General features: G+C 42.3%; 2 protein-coding genes across 2 annotated transcripts in view; one reads left to right on the plus strand and one right to left on the minus strand.

Moving 5' to 3' along the window:
* LOC109467495 (talin-1-like) overlaps nucleotides 1–21,587 on the minus strand; it is a gene marked incomplete at its 3' end in the record, with an annotated part of 133,275 nt that overhangs the window by 66,358 nt on the left and 45,330 nt on the right. The window contains exons 10-16 of the mRNA XM_019765507.1: nucleotides 6,708–6,835; nucleotides 6,153–6,321; nucleotides 5,320–5,475; nucleotides 4,558–4,659; nucleotides 2,936–3,012; nucleotides 2,557–2,645; nucleotides 3–208 (exon numbers count right to left, since the gene is read on the minus strand). Coding sequence (XP_019621066.1) covers nucleotides 3–208; nucleotides 2,557–2,645; nucleotides 2,936–3,012; nucleotides 4,558–4,659; nucleotides 5,320–5,475; nucleotides 6,153–6,321; nucleotides 6,708–6,835 — 927 coding nt within the window. The remainder of the gene's footprint in view (nucleotides 1–2; nucleotides 209–2,556; nucleotides 2,646–2,935; nucleotides 3,013–4,557; nucleotides 4,660–5,319; nucleotides 5,476–6,152; nucleotides 6,322–6,707; nucleotides 6,836–21,587) is intronic.
* On the plus strand, nucleotides 14,417–17,034 carry LOC109467514 (tripartite motif-containing protein 3-like). The gene is made up of 2 exons (XM_019765526.1): nucleotides 14,417–16,069; nucleotides 16,999–17,034. The coding sequence occupies exons 1-2, from the start codon at nucleotides 14,417–14,419 to the stop codon at nucleotides 17,032–17,034; spliced, it is 1,689 nt and encodes a 562-aa protein (XP_019621085.1).

Raw genomic sequence — 21,587 nt, forward strand, 5'->3', positions numbered from 1 at the left:
ACTGGATCAGACCCCAGAGGTGGCAGCTCGGCCCTGGAACCCAGCTCAGCTTGCGCCGCACTGATGCTGTTGAATCCGGAGCTGATATTTCCCATCAAAGCTTGTTGGGCTTGAGTGTTAATAGGAGGCATGTGAGCGGAGTGTATCTGCCCTCGGATGGTGGCGTACTCCGCGCGTGGCATCGTACCGGTTGAGTAGGACTCTGCTCCTATTGGTTGAGGAGACAGGAGGAGGGATACTACGTCACACGGCATGCAAGTTAGTCGGTTTAGACTCCATCCATCAATCAATCAATCAATCAATCAATCAATCTATAGATCAATCAACTCATGCGTTTTGAGATGTTTTATACTGATACAGGTGTTAACAAACTTTGGGCAATAGTTAGGCCACACCAATTTAATTTCTTGGTTCTCAAATTTGCCTGTTTGTTTTTTCTGAGATGTGAAACAAAAACAAAATGCTGAAGACATTTCATGTCTTTCTGGTTGTTCTAGTTTTTCCTTTTATCAAGGGATAGTTTTGAAGTTACAAATCCAATCCTTGAATTACAAACCAACCTAGTATGATTGTTGACTTTGTAGCTCCAATGGTAGCATTTGGGGCTATCATAGGATGTCTAGGCCTGTTTTGCTTTGTGTTTTACCACCCTTTTCTTTGATAAATAAATTGAGAACCAACAAATGAAACTTTTGTGGCCTTAATGTCAGTCTAACTCATCAGTAATACAGTAGTTCTGCAAACTTCTGCAAACTGTAGTCTGTAAAGGAGAGATCATAGTACATTTTGTACATTAGTACAAGGTAAAACACACGTCGCTAATAGAAGTATGGTTTACTGAGGGTCTAAAGGGGGTTGGGAGGACTCCAGATCATCACTATACCGCATGCTGCTAAAGGAAAGATTACAGATTAGGTTTTCTTCAAGACCCCATGGTAAGTCTTGTTAACATCTCCTAAGACATACGCAGCTGCTACATTCGTGTCTTAAAGAACTGCTACAGGATCTAAGTCAAAGTTTGGAGCAATACTCAAGAAATAAGTACAGGTGAAGAAGGAAAGAGGAAAGTCGGTGAAGGTTAGACATCCAGGTAATAAGATACGTTAAAAAACAGTTACTCAAGCAACTGGATATGATTTTGGAAACGGTCAGACGTTTCAGGTACATGTTGTAGCTTCCTCTACCTTTTGTCAGCACTTATGTAATCAGTGTTACTGATCAACGAAAGGTAGTGGATGCTACCTGAAACGTCTGGCAATTTCCAAAATCATATCCAGTTGCTTGAGTAACTGTTTTTTTGGCATAAGGAAAAAGGGGGTCTTAGAAGACAGAAGAAGTTTCTCAAGGCAGAGGGAAGATGCACCACTACGTCTTGGACCGTGTTTGTCTTGTCTAAGGTGAGAGGGACTACAGGACTGGAGGGTTAAGAAGGTGGTTATGGGAGTAAAATGCCACGAGATGCAAACAAATGTGAACAAGAGAAAAGTTTTTTTTTTTTTGTCTTTAGTCTTTGTCAAAACAACTTCTCAAAAGAGCCTCAAATGTTTGATACCAGCATACCAATTTGATATTTTCATCTCAAAGATAACTAAACATGCAAGTTTTTTGTCTACACATAGTTTGAGTTTATGAATTTTACTTATATATAATATTCTACTTTCTTCTTCACATTTGGTCACATGACAATGTGTACGCCATCAGCGAAGGGCAGACAGAGACCTGGAAAAAACTGGCAAAACAAACAAACAAACAAAAGCAACGAACAAACAAACAAACAAATAAACAAACAAGAGAAGCATTCTCCATTGTGTAAACACTCGTCACTTTTTTGTAAGGGAAACCTTTCTTCAAATCCTTTCTTCAAAGAGATGTGTGCTTTATGTGCTTTATTAAACTCCATTAGCGACACACAAGACATACAAAATCAAGTATGTAGCTAATCTTCCTGGAGTTAAAATACAATAATACAAATACACCACATTTGTATTATATACATATTATATACAGTTTCAAAGTCATACATTTCTATCTGATACTGGGTGTGCGCATCAATTTTTTTCTAAATGTCACACTTTCCTCATTATGAATTTTTCAAATCCTAAGTGACCAGTGTTTTTTTCCAAATACTGAGACTTCATTCTAAGAAGCTTCATGAAATGCAAGTACATGTAGAAGCAAAATGCAGAGGACAGCAAACATCAATAGGCATACACATCAAGTTTCAAGAAAGAAATGCCCTAAAACTCCAACAGAAAATGACAGCTAAATGCGGAGTATATATAGATAGATAGTGAATAAAGCTTGCAACAACACAAAAGGCCATGAAATGACAAAACATGTGCAACAAAGCATTTTTCATACAAGTCAATATTATATTCTGACACTTCAAATATCTCTCAATCCATTTTGCATGTGATTGTGACACATTATTCCAGAAATTTCAATCATTTCAAGTCATGTGACTTCATTCCACCAATCAGGATCTAGAAATCTGCAAGACCAATCCACCATCAGCAAGACAGAGCTGTAAAATATATTGTTGCCATAGCAACTTACCATCGTGTGCGCGCATGACGGCGGGAATGGCGACGGAGCCTTCGTTCACGTGTCCGACCTTGTTCTCCTGGTGCTGCATGATGGTCGCCCTGGGTGCGGGAGGGGGGCACACCAAGGTCAAACATGGAACAATATCTTTTGGTTAACTTTTACCTTAAGTTACAAAAGGTTAGTCTCTTTACAAAAACATCATCCAACCCTGATAAATTTGCTTTCTCGAGCCATTCTCTTTCTAACGACCTTGGTACCAGTGACCTTGAAACGACCTTGGTACTAGTGACCTTGAGATGATCTTGGTAGTAGTGACCTTGAAATGACCTTGGTAGCAGTGACATTGAAATGACCTTGACAGCAGTGACCTTGAAAACTGTGACCTTACCTTGCAGGTGAGACGCTGTCCTCCAGCATGGTGGACTCCTCCTCTCCATCCAGTCCGAACCGGTCCTTCCCTTTTTTCTGCGAACACAGCAAACAAGACAGATTCATTTTCTAGTCTCTTTTTCAAACTTCTTTGCTGAAAAGTCTTGTTTCTGTCACTGTTTTATTATTTTCCTACCCTACACTTTCATCAGAGACAAATAGAGGAGCTAGTAAGCAAGAATTATAACTTTTCAGGCTTAAATCAACTGTCTAGATGAAAGAGACACTGCTCTAAAGCTGAAGGCAAAGAGATGTCTAGACAAGACTGAAGCTTCTGGGTGCCAAGTAGATGGCTAGTAGTAGGGAACTGGCACTCAGCATAATTATGCAAAGTCAAGACCAGTACAGAATGTGGTGGGAGGGATGGATTTGGGCCAACACATTGGAATGATTGATAAGCTTTGTACGTTCTTTTCACATGCTTGTCAATTAAATTGGTGGCCTTCCTCTAACACTGTACCAACAGCTTGCAAGTCCATGTAGCGTGCACTTGATTTAATAACCTTAAAGTGGTGGATGGTGATTAATCTAAAAGTAAGTACTGTGGACCTGGAGTAGAGTTATTGGAAGGCCATGAGGTTTGGTTACGGTGACTGTTAATTATGCTTTCCTTTTAGCAAAGAACATGTACAGGGCACTCTAGAACTCCGGCCAGGAACTTTAAGATGACTTTTGATCAATACTATAAGAAGGAATAACTGTACGATCTGAAGTGATTGGTCATTAATTATCCTGATGAAGGCGACAGTGGTAATTGAAAATTTGATCTTTGTGTACTCCTTGTGTTGGAATAAAGTTCAACATTTTACTATAACTACTACCAACACAGATGAACTTTCATGATAACTATACCATCTTATTAGAAGAGCTGCAAATGTTTATAGATTTCTTAAATGTAATCCTAGAAAGCTAATGCAAACCTTGTTTACTAAAACAGAAGCACATTCATAGATTTACATGTATCAGCCTTTTTCTTCTAAATCCAAAGGAAGGGGTCCCAATTTTTTTGGCCAAATTTCTACCAACATGACCAAAAGAAAGTCCAGATGTTGGCTGTAGGGACCATGTAGTAAGATATTGATCGATATCCATTTTATAATCAATTACCCATGACATGTCCTGCCCTGCCCTGAGTGCTCATATTTCATTACTCTGAGTACTGCATCATCAATTTCCACTAACATTCACATCAGCTGATTTCTCATGGGGACTTTATAATGAAAGAACAATTCTCTTACAGAATTAACTGACTAGGATTTTGCAAGTATTTAGCAACACAACCTACATGTAGTAACCAAGAATCACATTCAACTATGTCTAATGTCAAGGAACAAATGGTACAAATTTGTGGCCATACTTTCCTTCTCTACATGTCCATGACCAAAAAATAATTCAGAGATGCTCAGTAAACAATTCAGTTTTCAAGTGTGTAAACACTCTAACACACATCAGAAATGTTTTCCAAAACTGAAGAAAGCCTAACTGGTGAGACAGTGTTTTTTTTCCATACAGAGATTCTCAAGATTAATTTTGAAATTTCAATGAGCCAATCACAGCGCAGAGTTTGGTAGTCATGGTTACCTTCCTGAGGATGATGTCGATGTACCCCGCGATGAGCTGTGAGATGGTTTCTCCCTCCGTTGTCTGGACAGAGTAGTACGACTCTGAATAGTCTCCAAAGTCCTGCAGGCAACAAAACATTTTATGAACTTACTAAATTACTATACTGTACACTATACTGTAAAGGTCACTATTAGGTCTGGACTGAGTAGTACGACTCTGAATAGTCTCCAAAGTCCCGTAGACAGGAAAATATTTTGTGAACCTACTACTAACATTACTATACTGTAGTGTACACTATACTGTATGTTTGGTAATGATAACCCAACAACAGATCAGTATTTAGTTGCTATAATCATATGGTAACATATAATGGTCTGGACCAAATAGTACGACTCTGAATAGTCTCCAAAGTCCTGAAGACAACAAAATACAAGATGCATCGTAAAGTATGCTACATAGACAAGACAAACCTAAAATAATGTACATACTATCAATTCCTTGGATCTTATGTCTGACAATCTGGTAACTTAATAAGAGGATGTTACATCCTGTCCAGTATATTTTGGTTAGTCTTAGTTAGAGATTTTACATATAATGTACTGTATTTATGAAGATTTGGCTCAAGAACAAGTATCCTTATCCAGATCCAGAAATGTTTTGAAAAAATTATGGCTGTTTAACCATCATAAAAATAATGCTTTGCAAAAGTCTCCAAATTTCAGATAAAGCACGTCAGTACATACTACATTGTACAATGTATGTGTAAGACAGTGCACCTACCAGTGTAAAGCTCTTGGGTGATGCTGCCCACCTCCTGACTGTGGTGAGGGGCCAGACCTTCAGGATCTCTTTTGTTTTCTCATCAACCCTCATCACTGAGTCTTTTGTGATGCCTAACAGTCGTGGTACAAGCTTGTTCTTACCCTTCATCTTTTCCTGTACAGGGGTAAATAAAAAAGTTTGTAGTTTTAGTTTAAACAAGAAACAAACAAACAAGCAAACAACAAAAACTCTCATTACTGAGTCCTTTGTGATGCCCAACAGTCGGGGAACTAGCTTGTTCTTACCCTTCATCTTTTCCTGTAAGCAAGAATATAGAGGGTTTTAGTTTCAAACAACAAACAAAGAAACAAACAACAAAAACAAGCATTGCAGAGTCCTTGGTGATGCCCAACAGTCAGGGAACTAGCTTGTTCTTACCCTTCATTTTCTCCTGTAAGGAAGAACATTTTCCAGGTTTACAGTTTTATTTCCAACAACAAACAAACAACAAAAACTCGCATCCAAGCCTCATGGACATACAGAAAACAAAGTCAACTAGAACGGTAACATTTGCAAAGCAAATGCATGATGTTCACATTCACATATGGTCTGCTCTGTTAATTCTTACTCAGACACATTCACTCATATATTGTGACAGGAGTCTAAATCCCTCCTGCTATAAAATTGCAACATGATGTAACCCAACACTAGTAACCATGGTGACAGACGTCTGGTTCAGGTCATTGACCTTATTGGTTTGGAGGAGAAGAAGAGGAAGAAGAAACAGAGCAAAAACTGTATTCTGCGAAGGTAAACATGAAGAAATCAAGGGAAGATGTCTTGATTCTCACCTTGACGAGGAAGAAGGTGACTCCGTAAGTCTTGAGACTGCGGCACTGCTGGGTGTACCTGACCTTGGCATCCAGCTCAGTCAGTCCTGCCAGCTTCCTGTGTTCCAGCCAAATCTTCTTTTCTATTCCCTTGTTCTTAACATACTCCTTGGGCAAGAACTCCTTAAGGCTGGGGACAAGACACAAGATAAGTCGGTGAAGGTTAGACATTCAGGTAATAAGATATGCCAAAAAACAGTTATTCAAACAACTGGATATGATTTTGCAAACGGTCAGACGTTTCAGGTATCCACTAGCTTTCGTCACCATCACTGGAGAACTTGTGCAGAAAGGCTGGAAGTACAGTAACTGGAAAAATTTGTACCAACAAAATTCTTGTGCAATCATATGGGGACAAATTTTAACACACACATATTAGTAAAACAGTTTTGATCGTGAAGCATGTTTTGATAAACTTTTCTTTGAAGTCATGTCACTGTGTTCACATGCATGCACACAGTATTTCGAGCCCCTTATGTATAAATGCAAATACTAGCTGTATTGAGTGGTACTTACTCGAGGAATCCAGACTTGTGTTTAGTCTCGATGTGATCCCCAAACTGGATCTGAGTCTGGTAGGCTGCAAACATCATGGCCTCGTCAACCGTTACCGGGTGGGTCCCGTTCAGGATACCGTCTCGAGCCTGGAGAAACATAGAAGTTACAGCACATGTAAGGTTTTGTGGTAAAACTGTCTGTGCATCAAAGGGTTAGGAGTTTGAATCCCACACGGGAATCTTTTCTCGAGCCTGGAGAAACACAGAAGGTATGGTACATGTAAGACTCTGTCTTGACAAATGTACCTGCATCAACACAGAAGTGTAAGATTTGGTAGTATAACTGTCTGTGGACCAAAGGGTTAAGAGTTTGAATCCCACACAGGAATGATGTCTTGAGCCTGGAGAAACACACAAGTACAGTACATGTAAGGTTTGGTAGTCAACCATTACGGGGTGGGTCCCGTTCAGGATACCGTCTCGTGCCTGAGGAAACATAGAAGGTATGGTTCATGTAAGGTTTGGTTGTGACACTGTCTGTGGACCAAAGGGTTAGGTTTGAATCACATTCAGGATTCTGTCGTGACAAATTTACCTGCACAAACACACAAGTTATGTTACATGTAAGGTTTGGTGAGATTGTTTGTGGACCAAAGAGTTTGGAGTTTGAACCCCATTCAACATTCTGTCTCATGCTTGCAAAACCTCAGAAGTCATGGGTGTAAGTCCTTTCAGGCTTTAATATCCAAAATATATATTTAGGAGCTCAATAATAAAAATGGATGGCTGGGTCATCAGTGAGCGACCATGGTTAAAAAAATGCCCCCTATGCCATGAACTCATATTACTGTTCAGATATATTAATTAAATAAAATTAATGAAACTTAACTACATATTGTTTAGCTTCCAGAATGCCAATCCCATACTTGCTTTGCCTAGCAAAGCTTGAACAAAGCTTGGACCTTGATACGTAACAAAATGTGCACGTAGGCATTGATTGACATTTGGTAATAAGTGGCTGCTCAGTGCCTCTGTAACTAGAGAGCCAGAAAGGCTATCAAATACTATAGGTGAGAATTGTGACCTCTCCAATGTGTGGGAATGTGCTGATAACATATGCGGGCCTTGAAATTAACTTTTCTTCCTATTGTCCCAGCATTGTCCCAAAAATTAATTTCAATTGTCCCGACATGAGGATGAACTGTCCCAACCTGTTTTTTTAGGAAGTATTGTATGACTTCAACTCAAAGTCAACTTTATGTTGCTTAATGTTCTCACTCCCAGGTGCATTATTGCAGAGTAGACCAGATCCAAAAGCCAGGATGTGTGCCTGATAAACAAAGAAGGGCTGACATTAATATGATGTTGATTATTTTTGTATTGTCCCAAAAATGTCCCAAAGTGTGTTTTTAGTTATCCTATCCTAAATTTTAGTGATCAGTGGCCATCGGACCACCTTTAATTTTGAGCCCTGATCCGTACTTCAGACGTTACCACTTCACCTATGATAAGCAAATAAGCACATGACTAGAGCTGGCTATTTTTGTCCATTAGGCCATAGCAACCTAAACATTAGAAAAGGGGGGGGGGCACACCCTTATGTAGATTATTTTATTTTCAACCATGTTTTCATTGTTCTGTTTTTCTTCTCGATTTTATTTCCAACTCACTTTGGAACTGTTTATATATGTTGTCTAATTTTCGTACTAATCTTAAATATCAATGAGGTATTTTGTTAAATCCACCCCACCCCTACAGTTACTAGTGGGACGAGCCAGTACAGTTATTTTGACAAACAACTTTGTCTCTAGGTTCAGTTGAGAAGGAGAATCATGGCGGCCACACCGCTACGTTCGGAGGCACAGACCACTGGAGGATTGTCCTGCTGTTTAAGTTTGGGACTGTGTAAGAGCAACAGGGTGCACCCAAGCCAGGAGGACAACAGTCAGGACATCCTACAGAAGAATAAAGGAGACCAGGAACCTACGACTAGCAAGAGAGCAGCACCGACTCCTGTACAAACCCAGCCTGCTGTCTTTCATCCCACAGACACCCCAAGGCCAGGATTGGTACATGTGGCGGTCCAAACTTCAGCACCAATCACAGCAACACCTTCAGAAGGGGGCACAGGTCATCACCATGGTAACCAAGAGCTGGAGGACCAGTCTCTCCCATCTGCACCAATCCCAGAAGCACCTGCAACTAGTGATAGTGCAGCAAACGGCATAGGACATCACCATAGTAACCAAGAGCACAAAGAGGGAAATGTGTCCTCTGCACCAATCCCAAGCACAGAAGGGACAAGTGACCAAAGATGTAAACAAGAAGATCAGGAAAGTGTCCAAAAAGACCAAGACCAAGAAAGTGATGAAGAGAAAGACCAAGAAAGTGACGAAGAGAAAGACCAAGAAAGTGATGAAGAGAAAGACCAAGAAAGTGACGAAGAGAAAGACCAAGAAAGTGTCCAAGAGAAAGACCAAGAAAGTGATCAAGAGAAAGACCAAGAAAGAGATGAAGATAAAGACCAAGAAAGAGAAAGGAAAAGACCAAGAAAGTGTCCAAGAAAGTGACAAAGAAACTCATCATGAAGGTGAGGATAAATATCCTTATCCTTTAAAATTGGATGGAGTAATCAAAAGTGTGGCCGTGTCAGAGGAAGGAGAAATTTTTGTGCTTCACGAACGGTACCAGACAATCCGAGTCTTCAGCCTTGAAGCAAAATTTCTCCGCCAGTTTTCAACAGTCGTGTCGGGTAAACAGGAGATGGAACCACAGGATGTTGCTATGGATGGGGAGGGGAACCTGTGGGTGGTGGGGAAGATAGAAAACCTGGGGGTGGTGGAGACGACAGAATCTGCTCACTTTGTGCAGTACAACAAACAGGGCAGGGTGCTGAGGAAGTTTGACCTACAGAAGACAGGGTGGTTACACAGATCTAGATCTAGAGGAGTTGCTGTGGACACCAGGAGGAACCACATCCTCATCACACAAACTACAGGAGACATTGGCGACTGGGATATAGAAGTTTTGGTGTTCAGGCCAGATGGAACACTTGTGAGAACTTTGGGTCAGCAGCAGGGGATGGAGGCTTCAGAGAACATCACTGTGGACGGGGAGGGGAACATTCTTGTTTCAGACCATGGGAATCACTGTGTCTACGTGTACAACGAGGATGGACAGTTTCTGTTCCAGTTTGGAAGTAAGGGAAGAGGTGAAGGTCAGCTGTACAATCCCCGTGGCATCTGTACAGACATTGCAGGGAACATCATCGTGGCAGACAGCTGGAACTGTAGTGTGGAGATGTTTGACAAGACAGGCAGATTCATCAAACACATCACTACAGATATTGAGCAACCACAGGCAGTAGCCATGGGACCACAGGGGCAGCTGGTGGTCACATATACAAACACATACAACTTCTATAAGGGAAAATACGACGAGCAGTCAGCATTCTGCATAATTTCCGAAGATTCAGAAAGAGGACAGCTGACAGTCCACTCTCTTCCTCCAGACGAAGTTGCAGAGTTCACAGGTCCACAGCAAAGTCAGGCTCAACCTGGCAGGATCACATTTGGTGGGAGGGGTAGACTACCTGGGAAATTGTATCAACCTGTTGGCATTGCCATGTCAGAGGAAGGGGAGATCTTTGTGGCAGAGAATGACAGAATCCAAGTCTTCACCCTGCAGGGAACATTTGTTCGACAGTTCCCAACAGTCGTGTCAGGGGATCAGGAGTTGGACACACTTGATGTAGCCATGGACCGGGAGGGGAACCTGTGGGTGGTGGGGGGGACAGACTCTGCTGAGTTTGCTGTGCAGTACGACAAACAGGGCAGGGTGCTGAAGAAGTTTCATTTACTGAAGACAGGGGGTGACAGAAAAGTTGCTGTGGCTAGGTACAATAGCATCTTCATCACACAATCCATCAGTTTTGCACCTGAAGTGCAAGTGTTTGAACCAGATGGAACACTTGTGACTGTGTGTCGGCATGAAGAGATGGTGGATCCACAAGGCATCACTGTGGACAGGGAAGGGAACATTCTTGTGTTAGACGATCACATGCACATTCCCTGTGTCTTTGTGTACAACGAGGCCGGACAGTTTCTGTTCAAGTTTGGAGATGGTGATGATAAAATTAAGGTAGAAGATGATGAAGATGATGAAAGTCAAGAAGAAGATGAAAAGAAGGAAGATGGCAAAGTTCAGGAAGAAGATGAAGATCAGGATGAAGATAAATGTACAAAAGAAGACGTAAGGAAGGAAGATGATGAAGGTCAGCTGGATTGGCCCAGAGCCATCTGTACAGACAGTTCCGGAAATATCATCGTGGCAGACCAGGGAATCGAGTATGGACGTGTGGAGGTGTGGGACAACACAGGCAAGTTCCTGTATCGCATCTTTGAGCAGCGTGGATTCTGCCCACAGGCTGTTGCCAAGACACCACAGGGACAACTGGCGGTGATTGATAATCACAACAAAGTAACTGTATTTGACAAGGAGATGGTATCTGACAGGGTCACATTTGGTGGAAAGGGGCGGAAACCAGGACAGTTCAATTGTCCCACAGGAGTGGCTGTGTCTGAGGACGGGGAGATCTTTGTAGCAGACAGGGAGAATGAGAGAATCCAAGTCTTCACCCTGCAGGGAACATTCGACAGACAATTCCCAACAGATGAACCACATGATGTGGCCATGGATGGGGAGGGGAACCTGTGGGTGGTGAGCATATATGACATTTTTCAGTATGATAAACAGGGTGGGGTGCTAAGGAGTATTGGCCTACCTTGGACTGGGCGGTATCTGAGGGGAAACATTGCAGTGGACACCAGGAGAAACCACATCTTCATTACACGAACACCAACAGAGTATGGTTACGGTGTAGTGATGGTGTTCAAACCAGACGAGGCACCTGGGGAAACTCGCTTGGATGGGGAGAACGCACTTGTATCCCTAATATCAAGGATAATGGCCCCCGAGTACATCACAGTGGACGGGGAAGGGAACATTCTTGTGTCAGACTCATACTGGCAGAATCACTGTGTCTATGTGTACAACGAGGACGGACAGTTTCTGTTCCAGTTTGGAGACAGGGGAAGTGGTGAAGGTCAGCTGAACAATCCCCGTGGCATCTGTACAGACAAGGCAGGGAACATCATTGTGGCAGACCATGGAAACAGCCGTGTGGAGATGTTTGACAAGACAGGCAGGTTCATCAAGCACATCACTACTGACATTCCAGCACCATGTGCTGTTGCATTGGCACCAGAGGGACAGCTGGTGGTGACTGACTGCCTTCGCCATAAAGTCATCATATTTGAGAAGTACTGAAATTACCATTTCTGCCCTCTTGGCCAATATTGTACCTGTACAGTTGTGGCGATAACAGAATTTGATAAGCAACACTTAATCTTAGGCAGTCCTACTTCAAGGATACCACAACAAATACTTTGGACTGTACAGTCAGTCAATCAAGTGTCTGAAGAGGGAAAAGTTAACCTGGATGGACCCATGTGAGTATGGACAGAATAGTTCAGTACTATTACTGTACATAATGTCTGAATTTGATGTTAACATTAACATATTGTAAAAAAAAACCTTTATCACTTATGGAAATGATATAATCACACCTTTTTATGCAATTCTGAATCCTACTGACAATGTTTAAAATGTTGCTTTTTGTGTGTATTTCTGTTAGCTATTTTAATTTTGTGTGATAATAATAATGGTGTGTTTTATTTTGTTGTATTGAAGACTTGTCTCATTGTCAAGATGGGGAATTGTAACCCATTGTAATATTGATACATTTGTTAGTGATTTTTATTATTGCACATTTTTATGTACATGATAAAATACTGAAGTGTAAAAATTTAATTAATTATGCCAAATTGTGTACAAGACTTTGTAGTAGGTACTTGTTATCCTCATAATCAGTTTTGTACAGAAGACTTTGTTTTAATGTCAGTTGATAGAAAACACAATGTTATGTAATGCCATTGCATCTTTCCATGCATTTTAAACTGTGCCAGAGCAGGTAAAATATACATTATCTCAAATCATGTAGAGTGTTTTACATGTAAGCAGAATTGGTAGTACAAACTACCTTGCTCCAAAGCACCAGTGGAAGACAAAGTTCTCTTTAAAAGCTTAAACAATCACAAGTCCTGGTCTCTAAGTCACGTAGGCAGCTGTCAGGTTTGGACTGACTAAAAGCTGATAACAACCTGAGTGTGTTCTACTTGTACAGTCAGTTGCTATGATCCTTACTGTGATGTTAAATACTTGCACAATTGTTGTGGACTGTGTTTTGTTTGCAGATGACAAACTTAGCGACAGTTGTAATGGTTGAAATACCATAGCTGACTACTAGTATTTAGATATGATAAAGTTTTAACTCTCTAAAGTCTAGTCAGAGGTAACTAATAATGTTGTATATCTTAAGAAGTTTAGATGCAGAAAATGGTGTGCTGTGTGTTTTGTGAAGAAATGATGTTTCTTCATATGTCAAGCTTAAGAACAATAATTGTAAATAAAGCTGTTTGACTGTGAAGTTTTATGACTTTTTTTTTTATTTTGAGTTAGACTAGTGTTGCCTTGTAAAACATACTATTAATGGTAACCCATAATATCTGGTACAAATTCCTTCGCTACTCACCAAACCTTAAAGTTGTAAAAGATTGAGAACAGGATTTCATAAATGTTAGGTTAAAAGTTTGCCCACGCCCAGACCAAAGAAATCTCATTACAACACAGATCTTTTGTTGGGGCTATAAAGCTGACAAGCAGATTGACAAATAACTAAACAATGAACAGTTTTGTCCCTCAGAAAACATCTGGCAAGGCTGTAGCCTGGATACCAGACCCTAGCCTCTCTACCAGGCTTCGGGAGGCGGCTGGAAAGAGTAGAAATTGACCAAATAGAGAGAGAACAATTGCCAGGGAAATTGGTCTGCTAGAGAGTACAGTTTGCCGCACTCGGGTGCAACCAACTTCCTCAGCATGTTATCTCTCTCTATTTGGCCAATTTCTACTCTTTCCAGTTGCCTCCCGAAGCCTGGTAGAGGCTAACCAGACCCCTGACATGACACGATACTCCACCTAGCTTTGGGTAGGCCACACACATACATGACAATCCCAGTGTTGCTAGGTAATTTGAAGAGTGCTAACTCTAAGAGTGGGGTGTGTTGGGTAATACATGTAGAGACCCATTGGATTTGAGTTAAAATAATATATGGGCCAAAGAGGACAAAGCAACACTACTGAGAGGCTCAACCTACTTTGTAGCTATATTTATGTCACACCAAAGGACTGCTTGCTAGTTGGTTAAATGGGAGAGATACGAAGGAGAAAATAAAGTCCTTTAAACTGTAATTTGCCAACTTCTTTTGAGACCAATCTCTCTCTACCATCTAAGTGCAAACAAACACACGACCAACACTGTTACCTTGTTATTGTCCACTGGGTCATACCAACTAACATGTCAGGAGACTTCAGTTTACAATTTTTATTTTCTCTGATTATTGCTTGGAACCTAGAAGATGATTTCTGCCCTTGTCTGAATTGTTATGATACAAAGTCATGCAAATATAACAGAAGGAATACAATCTTGTCTTCTGTTGCTTGTAGAATCAGTCAAGTCATGTACAAAACGGGACCAAATTAGGGATTGATTAATTGATCTAATTGCGAGCCAGTCCTCTGGGTGACGCAGTTAGAAGGGGAGAAGAAATCATGGCGGCCGCACCATCAACTTTGGGGGACCAAATCCGCGAAGAACTGTCCTGCAGCATCTGCCTGGAGCTGTTCACCAGGCCCAAGGTGCTGCCCTGTCAGCACACCTTCTGTCAGGACTGTCTACAGGACCATGCAGGGAGGGGAGGGACCTTCCAGTGCCCAAACTGTCGGCTACAGGTCAGTCTACCTAGTCAAGGGGTTGTAGGTTTACCTGACAACCACTTAGTTACCAGTTTGTGTGAGAGACTGCACAACCAGCTAACACTATCAGGGGAAGGAAAAGAACAGCCCAAATCTGGAAACAGGTGCAGTTTTCACCCATCTGAGAAACTCATGCTCTACTGTAAACAGTGTAACTTGCCACTTTGTAGTGAGTGTTGTGAAGAAAGCCATGATGGACATCCTACCACAGGCCTTAAAAAAGCCATCAAACAACAAAGAGCACCAGTCCAGGCGTTGATCAGTGAGGGAAGAGACATCTTGGAAACATACCTTAGCTTTCTCAGAGGTCTCAGACAAACAGAGAAATCCCTGAATGAACAGAAACAGCAGACAGACAACAGCATCATTCAGGCTTACACTAAAAGGAAAGATGTTTTGGCACAGAAGCTAACAGAGTCAAAAGACCACCTCTTGTCAGAAACTGAAAAACAGCATGGCAAAAACATCAAACTTGTTCAAGATGAAAGAGACCGAGTGTTGGCAGATGTCAGTGAACTGTCTGCTGCCTGTGATCAAGCAGAACAAGACATGGAACAAAGAGCAATCCAGTTTCTCAGTCAGCAAACCAGGATGACAGAGGTGGTAGGAAAGTACAGAGGAAAAGCAGCACCAACTCCTGTACAAACCCAGCCTGCTGTCTTTCAGCCCACAGACACCCCCGTGCCAGTATTGGGACATGTGATGGTCCAGTCTCTCCCATCTACACCAATCTTAGAGGAGACTGAAAATGGTCAGAAAAGGGATGAAAAAGATGATGATCAGACACAGCGAGGAATGTTTGAAGAAGTCAAAGGTGTTGCTGTGTCAGAGGAAGGAGAAATTTTTGTGCTGGAGCAATCTTTTCCGGACGAGAGAATCCAAGTCTTCACACTGCAGGGAAAATTTGTAAGAGAGTTTCCAACAGCTGTGCCAGGTAACTGCGAGATGCGCCCAGATGATGTGGCCATGGACAGGGAGGGGAACCTGTGGGTGGTGGGGGGGACAGACTCTGCTGAGTTTGCAGTGCAGTACAACAAACAGGGCAGGGTGCTGAGGAAGTTTGACCTACAGAAGACAGGGTGCTTCAGAGGAGTTGCCGTGGACACCAGGAGGAACCACATCCTCATCTCACAGACCACAGGTGATGAGGATAACCTACATGTACAAGGTGAAGTTTTGGTGTTCACGCCAGATGGAACACTTGTGAGAACTGTGGGTCAGCAGCAGGGGATGAAGTACCCACGGTACATCACTGTGGACAGGGAAGGGAACATTCTTGTGTCAGACCATTGTGTGTATGTGTACAACGAGGACGGACAGTTTGTGTTCCAGTTTGGAGACATGGGATATGGGGAAGGTCATCTGAGCGGTCCCCGTGGCATCTGTACAGACAGGGCAGGGAACATCATTGTAGCAGACAGTGGACATGACCGTGTGGAGATGTTTGACAAGACAGGCAGATTCATCAAACACATCACTACAGACATGATAGAGCAACCACGGGCAGTAGCCATTGGACCACAGGGGCAGCTGGTGGTCACATACAAGTTCTATGGGAGATACAACGATGAGTATTCAGCGTTCTGCATAATTTCCCATGAGCCAGAACGGGGACAAGTGACAGTTCACTCCCTCTCTCCTGACAAAGTGGCAAAGATCAGAGGTCGTTGGCCTGGGAAATTTTACTATAATGATGTTACTTGTGTTTCTGTGTCTGAGGAAGGAGAGATCTTTGTAACAGATGGACAAAGAATTCAAGTCTTCACCCTGCAGGGAACATTTGTCAGACACTTTCCAACATTCGTGCCAGGTAAATGGGATATGTCCGCAGAAGATGTGGCCATGGATGGGGAGGGGAACCTGTGGGTGGTGGGGGACACAAAAGAGAAGGGGCACCCATCGGAAGAAACAGACATTGGGAACTCTGAGCACCTAGATTCAGGTGAATTTGCTGTGCAGTACAACAAACAGGGCAGGGTGCTGAGGAAGATTGACCTACAGAAGACAGGGCACTACAGAGGAGTTGCTGTGGACACCAGGAGGAACCACATCCTCATTACACAGACCAAAGGTGCTAAGGACTACCAACAAGGAGAAATTTTGGTGTTCAGGCCAGATGGAACACTTGTGAGAACTGTGGGTCAGCAGCAGGGGATGAAGTACCCACAGTATATCACTGTGGACGGGGAAGGGAACATTTTTGTGTCAGACAATGAGAATCACTGTGTCTACGTTTACAATAAAGATGGACAGTTAAAGGTCCAGTTTGGAGACTTGGGAACTGGTAAAGGCCAGTTGTGGCGACCCCAAGGCATCTGTATCAGGGCAGGGAACATCATCTTAGCTGACAGTAAGAACTGTCGTGTGGAGATGTTTGACAAGACAGGCAGATTCCTCAAACACATTGCTACTGACATAGAGGTACCACGGGCTGTAGCCATGGGACCACAGGGGCAGCTGGTGGTCACATACACATTTTATGAGGCTCAGGATGAATACAACTGTGAGTGTGAGTATTCAGCATTCTGCATAATTTCCCACGAGCCAGAACAGGGACAGGTAACAGTCCACTCTGTTCCTCCTGACAAAGTGGCAGAGATCACAGGTCAGCAGCAGATTGAGGCTCGGCCTGGCAGGATCACATTTGGAGGGAGGGGGCGAAGATGTGGGAAATTGTACAATGCTAAAAGTGTTGCTGTTTCTGTGGAAGAGGAGATCTTTGTGGCAGACAGTGAAAGAATCCAAGTCTTCACCATGCAGGGAACATTTGTCCGACAGTTCCCAACAGTCGTGTCAGGTATTCAGACGATGGAACCAAAAAGTGTAGCCATGGACGGGGAGGGAAACCTCTGGGTGGTGGGGAGGACAGGCTCTGCTAACTTTGCTGTACAGTACAACAAACAGGGCAGCGTGCTGAGGAAGATTGACCTACAGGTGACAGAGTGGGACATAGATGTAGGAGTTGCCGTGGACACCAGGAGGAACCACATCCTCATCACACAAACCACAGGTGAAGTGCAAGTGTTTGCACCAGATGGAACACTTGTGACTGTGTGTCGGCATAGGAAGATGGAGGATCCAGAAGGCATCACTGTGGACAAGGAAGGGAACATTCTTTTGTTAATGCCATACAATTGCGGTGTCCACGTGTTCAATGACAGTGGACGGTTCCTGTTCAAGTTTGGAAATAGGGAAGTTACTGACATTCAGGAAGATGAAAGTCAGTCTGATGATGAGGATGATGAAGATGAACATCACAAAGATGAATGGCAGGAAGATGATGAAGATCAGGAAGAAGATCAGGATGATGATGATGATGAGAAAGAAGATGAAGATCAGGAAGATGATGATGAACATCAGGAAGATGACAAAAGGCAGGAAGATGATGAGGGTCAGCTGGATTGCCCTACAGGCATCTGTACAGACAGGGCAGGTAACATCATCGTGGCAGACCACGGATCTAGCTACTGTGGACGTGTGGAGGTGTGGGACAAGACAGGCAAGTTCCTCTATCGTATCTTTGAGCAGGATGTATTCCGTCCACATGATGTTGCCATGGCACCACAGGGACAACTGGTGGTGGTTGAATCTGACAAGGTTACTGTGTTTGACAAGGAGATGGTGGCTCAGTGTAACAGGGTGACAATTGGTAGGAAGGGACAGAAACCTGGGCAGTTCAAACAACCTAGTGGTGTGGCTGTGTCTGAGGAAGGGGAGATCTTTGTAGCAGATGAGGAGAACAAGAGAATCCAAGTCTTCAGCTTGCAGGGAACATTTGTCCGACAGTTCCCGACAGTTGTGCCTAGTGGAGAGAAGATGGAACCACATGACGTGGCCCTGGACGGGGAGGGGAACCTGTGGGTAGTGAGCAAAGATGGTGCTATGCAGTACGATAAAATGGGCAGGGTGCTAAGGCGGATTGACCTACCTTGGTATAACATTCAGAGGAACATAGGAGTAGCAGTGGACACCAGGAGAAACCACATCTTCATTACACCAACAGCAGAGCACGGAGGATATGATTACGGTGAAGTGATGGTGTTCAAACCAGACGAGGCACCTGGGGAAACTCACTTGGATGGGGATAGCTCATTTGTATCCCTAATATCATGGGTGAAGGACCCAGAGTACATCACTGTGGACGGGGAAGGGAACATTCTTGTATCAGACTGTGGCAATCACTGTGTCTACGTGTACAAGGAGGACGGACAGTTTCTGTTCAAGTTTGGAGGCAGGGGAAGTGGTGAAGGTCAGCTGAACTGGCCCCGTGGCATCTGTACAGACAGGGCAGGGAACATCATCATGGCAGACAGCTGTAACAGCCCAGTGAAGATGTTTGACAAGACAGGCAGATTCATCAAACACATCGCTGATGGCATGAGGTCCCCACAGGCTGTTGCCATGGCACCACAGGGACAACTGGTGGTCACCTGTCACCATAAGGTCATTGTACTTGAAAAGTACTGAAATTGAACTGATGGTGTCTATTCTCTGGAACAACATGATTATGAATGACAACAGAATGTCACTTTGACAAGCAGTCACACAATCCCAGCATAACAAATACAGGAACTGTTATTGAAGAATCAATTAGTCGTCAGAAGATGGAAACATTCACCTGTATGGATACATGACTGTTAAAAGAACAATTCAGTGCTGACTGTGTGGTATATCAACCTTAATGTTAGATAAATATTATGAAATTGAGACTAAGTATTATATGACAACCCTCGCAAACCTAGGACACACAGTGGAAACATACTAGAATGTGTTTCCCCTATGTTTCCACTGTGTGACCAAAGGAAACACACAGGAAACACACTGGAAACATATAGATAATCCGTGACCAACTTCTCCGCCCATGGAAACACAAGGAGCTGTCACAGGATTCTGACTGGAGCAGAAAATCATTTCCAATGTGTTTCCTTCTCGCCAATTAGAGACTGTGTTTCCAGTGTGTTTCCTCTGTGTGTTTGGTTTAAATTAATCACTCCTAGGAGCAGAGCCCAGCAGCATTTCTCAGAAATTGTGTTGCAATGTCAGACAGACTCCAGCCCCTCGCCTACATATATATACAGAATGAAACAATGTCTTCAGTGTTCCAAATTTTTGCCTGTAGTTATATACCTAATACAAGGAATACAAGGGGCAGAATTTCTAGTCATCATTTATAAATCAAGTACATTTGTAACTGTGTTCTATCACCAGTGTTTCTAAACCTGTATCTGGATGGGTATGCATTGCCTTGAAAGAGAATTGGTCCTTTTAGTTCCTTAGAACACACAGTAAGGGACAAAAAGGATAGTCTGTATCATGTGACTTGTGTGACCACATGGTCAGGTGGTCTGTCATGGCACCACTACACAATTCATTCCTTCACTGTTCTGTCTATGCCTTGGCAGTGCATGGATAATTGATTTTTCACCCATAACAAGCCCCAGGGATAAGGCAGGAGCCTGCTGTCCTTCAGCTTTGCTGGTCTCTGCTCCTAGGAGTGATTAATTACCAGGACACACAGAGGAAACACACTGGAAACACAGTCTCTAATTGGCGAGAAGGAAACACATTGGAAACCCTTCCACTATACGTCCTCTAAAACAAACATTAGGGACCCTCTGAAGAGGGAAAAAGGAGAGGACACACAGAGGAAACATACCCTCTTCTGTCCAGAGTGTTTCCCCTATATTTCCACTATGTGTCCGAGGTTTGGAAGGGAACCAATTAATTAGTATTTATAATCTTCCTTAACATGTGTACTGAATTATAAGTTTCTATCATCAATCTTATGAACAAAAAAAGAGTTGTTACAATTGTTATGCAGTGTAATGTAGTGCTGTGCTGTGTTGTGTTGAGAAAATCTTATTGTATATCAGATGGTATATTTCACATTTAAGCTAAATTACCACTTAATATATAGTATACTTTAACTGGGCATGACAGTGTGAGGTGTAATGTTAGTCAATCTACATGTACTTTCCTGAATCTTTTTTAAATATATGGGAATACTTTGCAGAGTGTTTTGTGTTCCTAACAAAAAAAATGGATAATCATCAGATCCTGTCATTATCTAGCAAGAGAAATTAAACCTGTTGAATCAAGAACTCAAGCCTTGCTATTCTATGTCTTACTTTAATACTAGACTAAGTACAATGTATATCATGTCCATTGTAGCAGTTGAATAGTTATAATGCTCCAAAATGATTAGGCACCCCCTTATTCTTAAGAACGTTAGAAAAATTTACCAAGAACGAAAGCACAATCCTATTAAAGCAGAGAAGCGATAGATGAAATAAAAGCGCTAAAAGAATTTTATAAGTCATGCATTAATTTTTAACTTGAATACTAGTAAATGCCAAAAGGAAGTTGTATCTTATACTTATAGGCGGACTATAATACCACCGTACCCCCCTTCTCTGACCTGACTTGGTACAACCCAAGTGTTATAAATGTACAAATCACATATGCAGGTCTCTCAGGTTGGTATGTTTACATAGGTAGTAGGTAGTGCCAATACTCTCTGTCCCCAACACAAATAAACCCAGTCAACCAAAGCATTAACTGCTCAAAATAGCTTTATAGATGTACAAAAACAGGAAAACATTTGCTGATAAAGGCTGGTCTATATTCTTCTTAGGAGGGCACCTTGTTTTATAGAAAGTTTATTGCAAATACTTGCCCGAGGGCTAATTGCAGTTACAAACAACTTAAGAAAGAAAACACAGTGGTATGTGAGTCTATATCTACATCTAGCATTAAACTATACTCTCCAACATACATGGTACTAGTTTTACTAGTTTTACATGTAGTATTAGGCAGCTTTGCACTGGTTTTATTTGCAGTAAAAGTTGTCCAAGATCTTAATATAGTGCTTTAATTTGTTTAATTATCCAAATCTTAGCCTAGCTGGGTTGTATGCTTTTAAGTGAATGAGAAATACATTTCTGCTGTAAAGGCTTCCACAACCTGG

Source organism: Branchiostoma belcheri, unplaced genomic scaffold, assembly GCF_001625305.1.
Source record: "Branchiostoma belcheri isolate BF01 breed outbred unplaced genomic scaffold, Haploidv18h27 scaffold180, whole genome shotgun sequence".
NCBI classification, from domain to species: Eukaryota; Metazoa; Chordata; class Leptocardii; order Amphioxiformes; family Branchiostomatidae; genus Branchiostoma; species Branchiostoma belcheri.

Bases quoted from the DNA above. Each gene is read 5' to 3' on its own strand.
- LOC109467514 (XM_019765526.1), top strand. From the start codon at position 14,417: ATGGCGGCCGCACCATCAACTTTGGGGGACCAAATCCGCGAAGAACTG. The intron at 16,070-16,998 runs AAGACAGGCAGA...GGAGATGTTTGA, and splicing joins ACCGTGTGGAGATGTTTGAC to CAAGACAGGCAGATTCCTCA.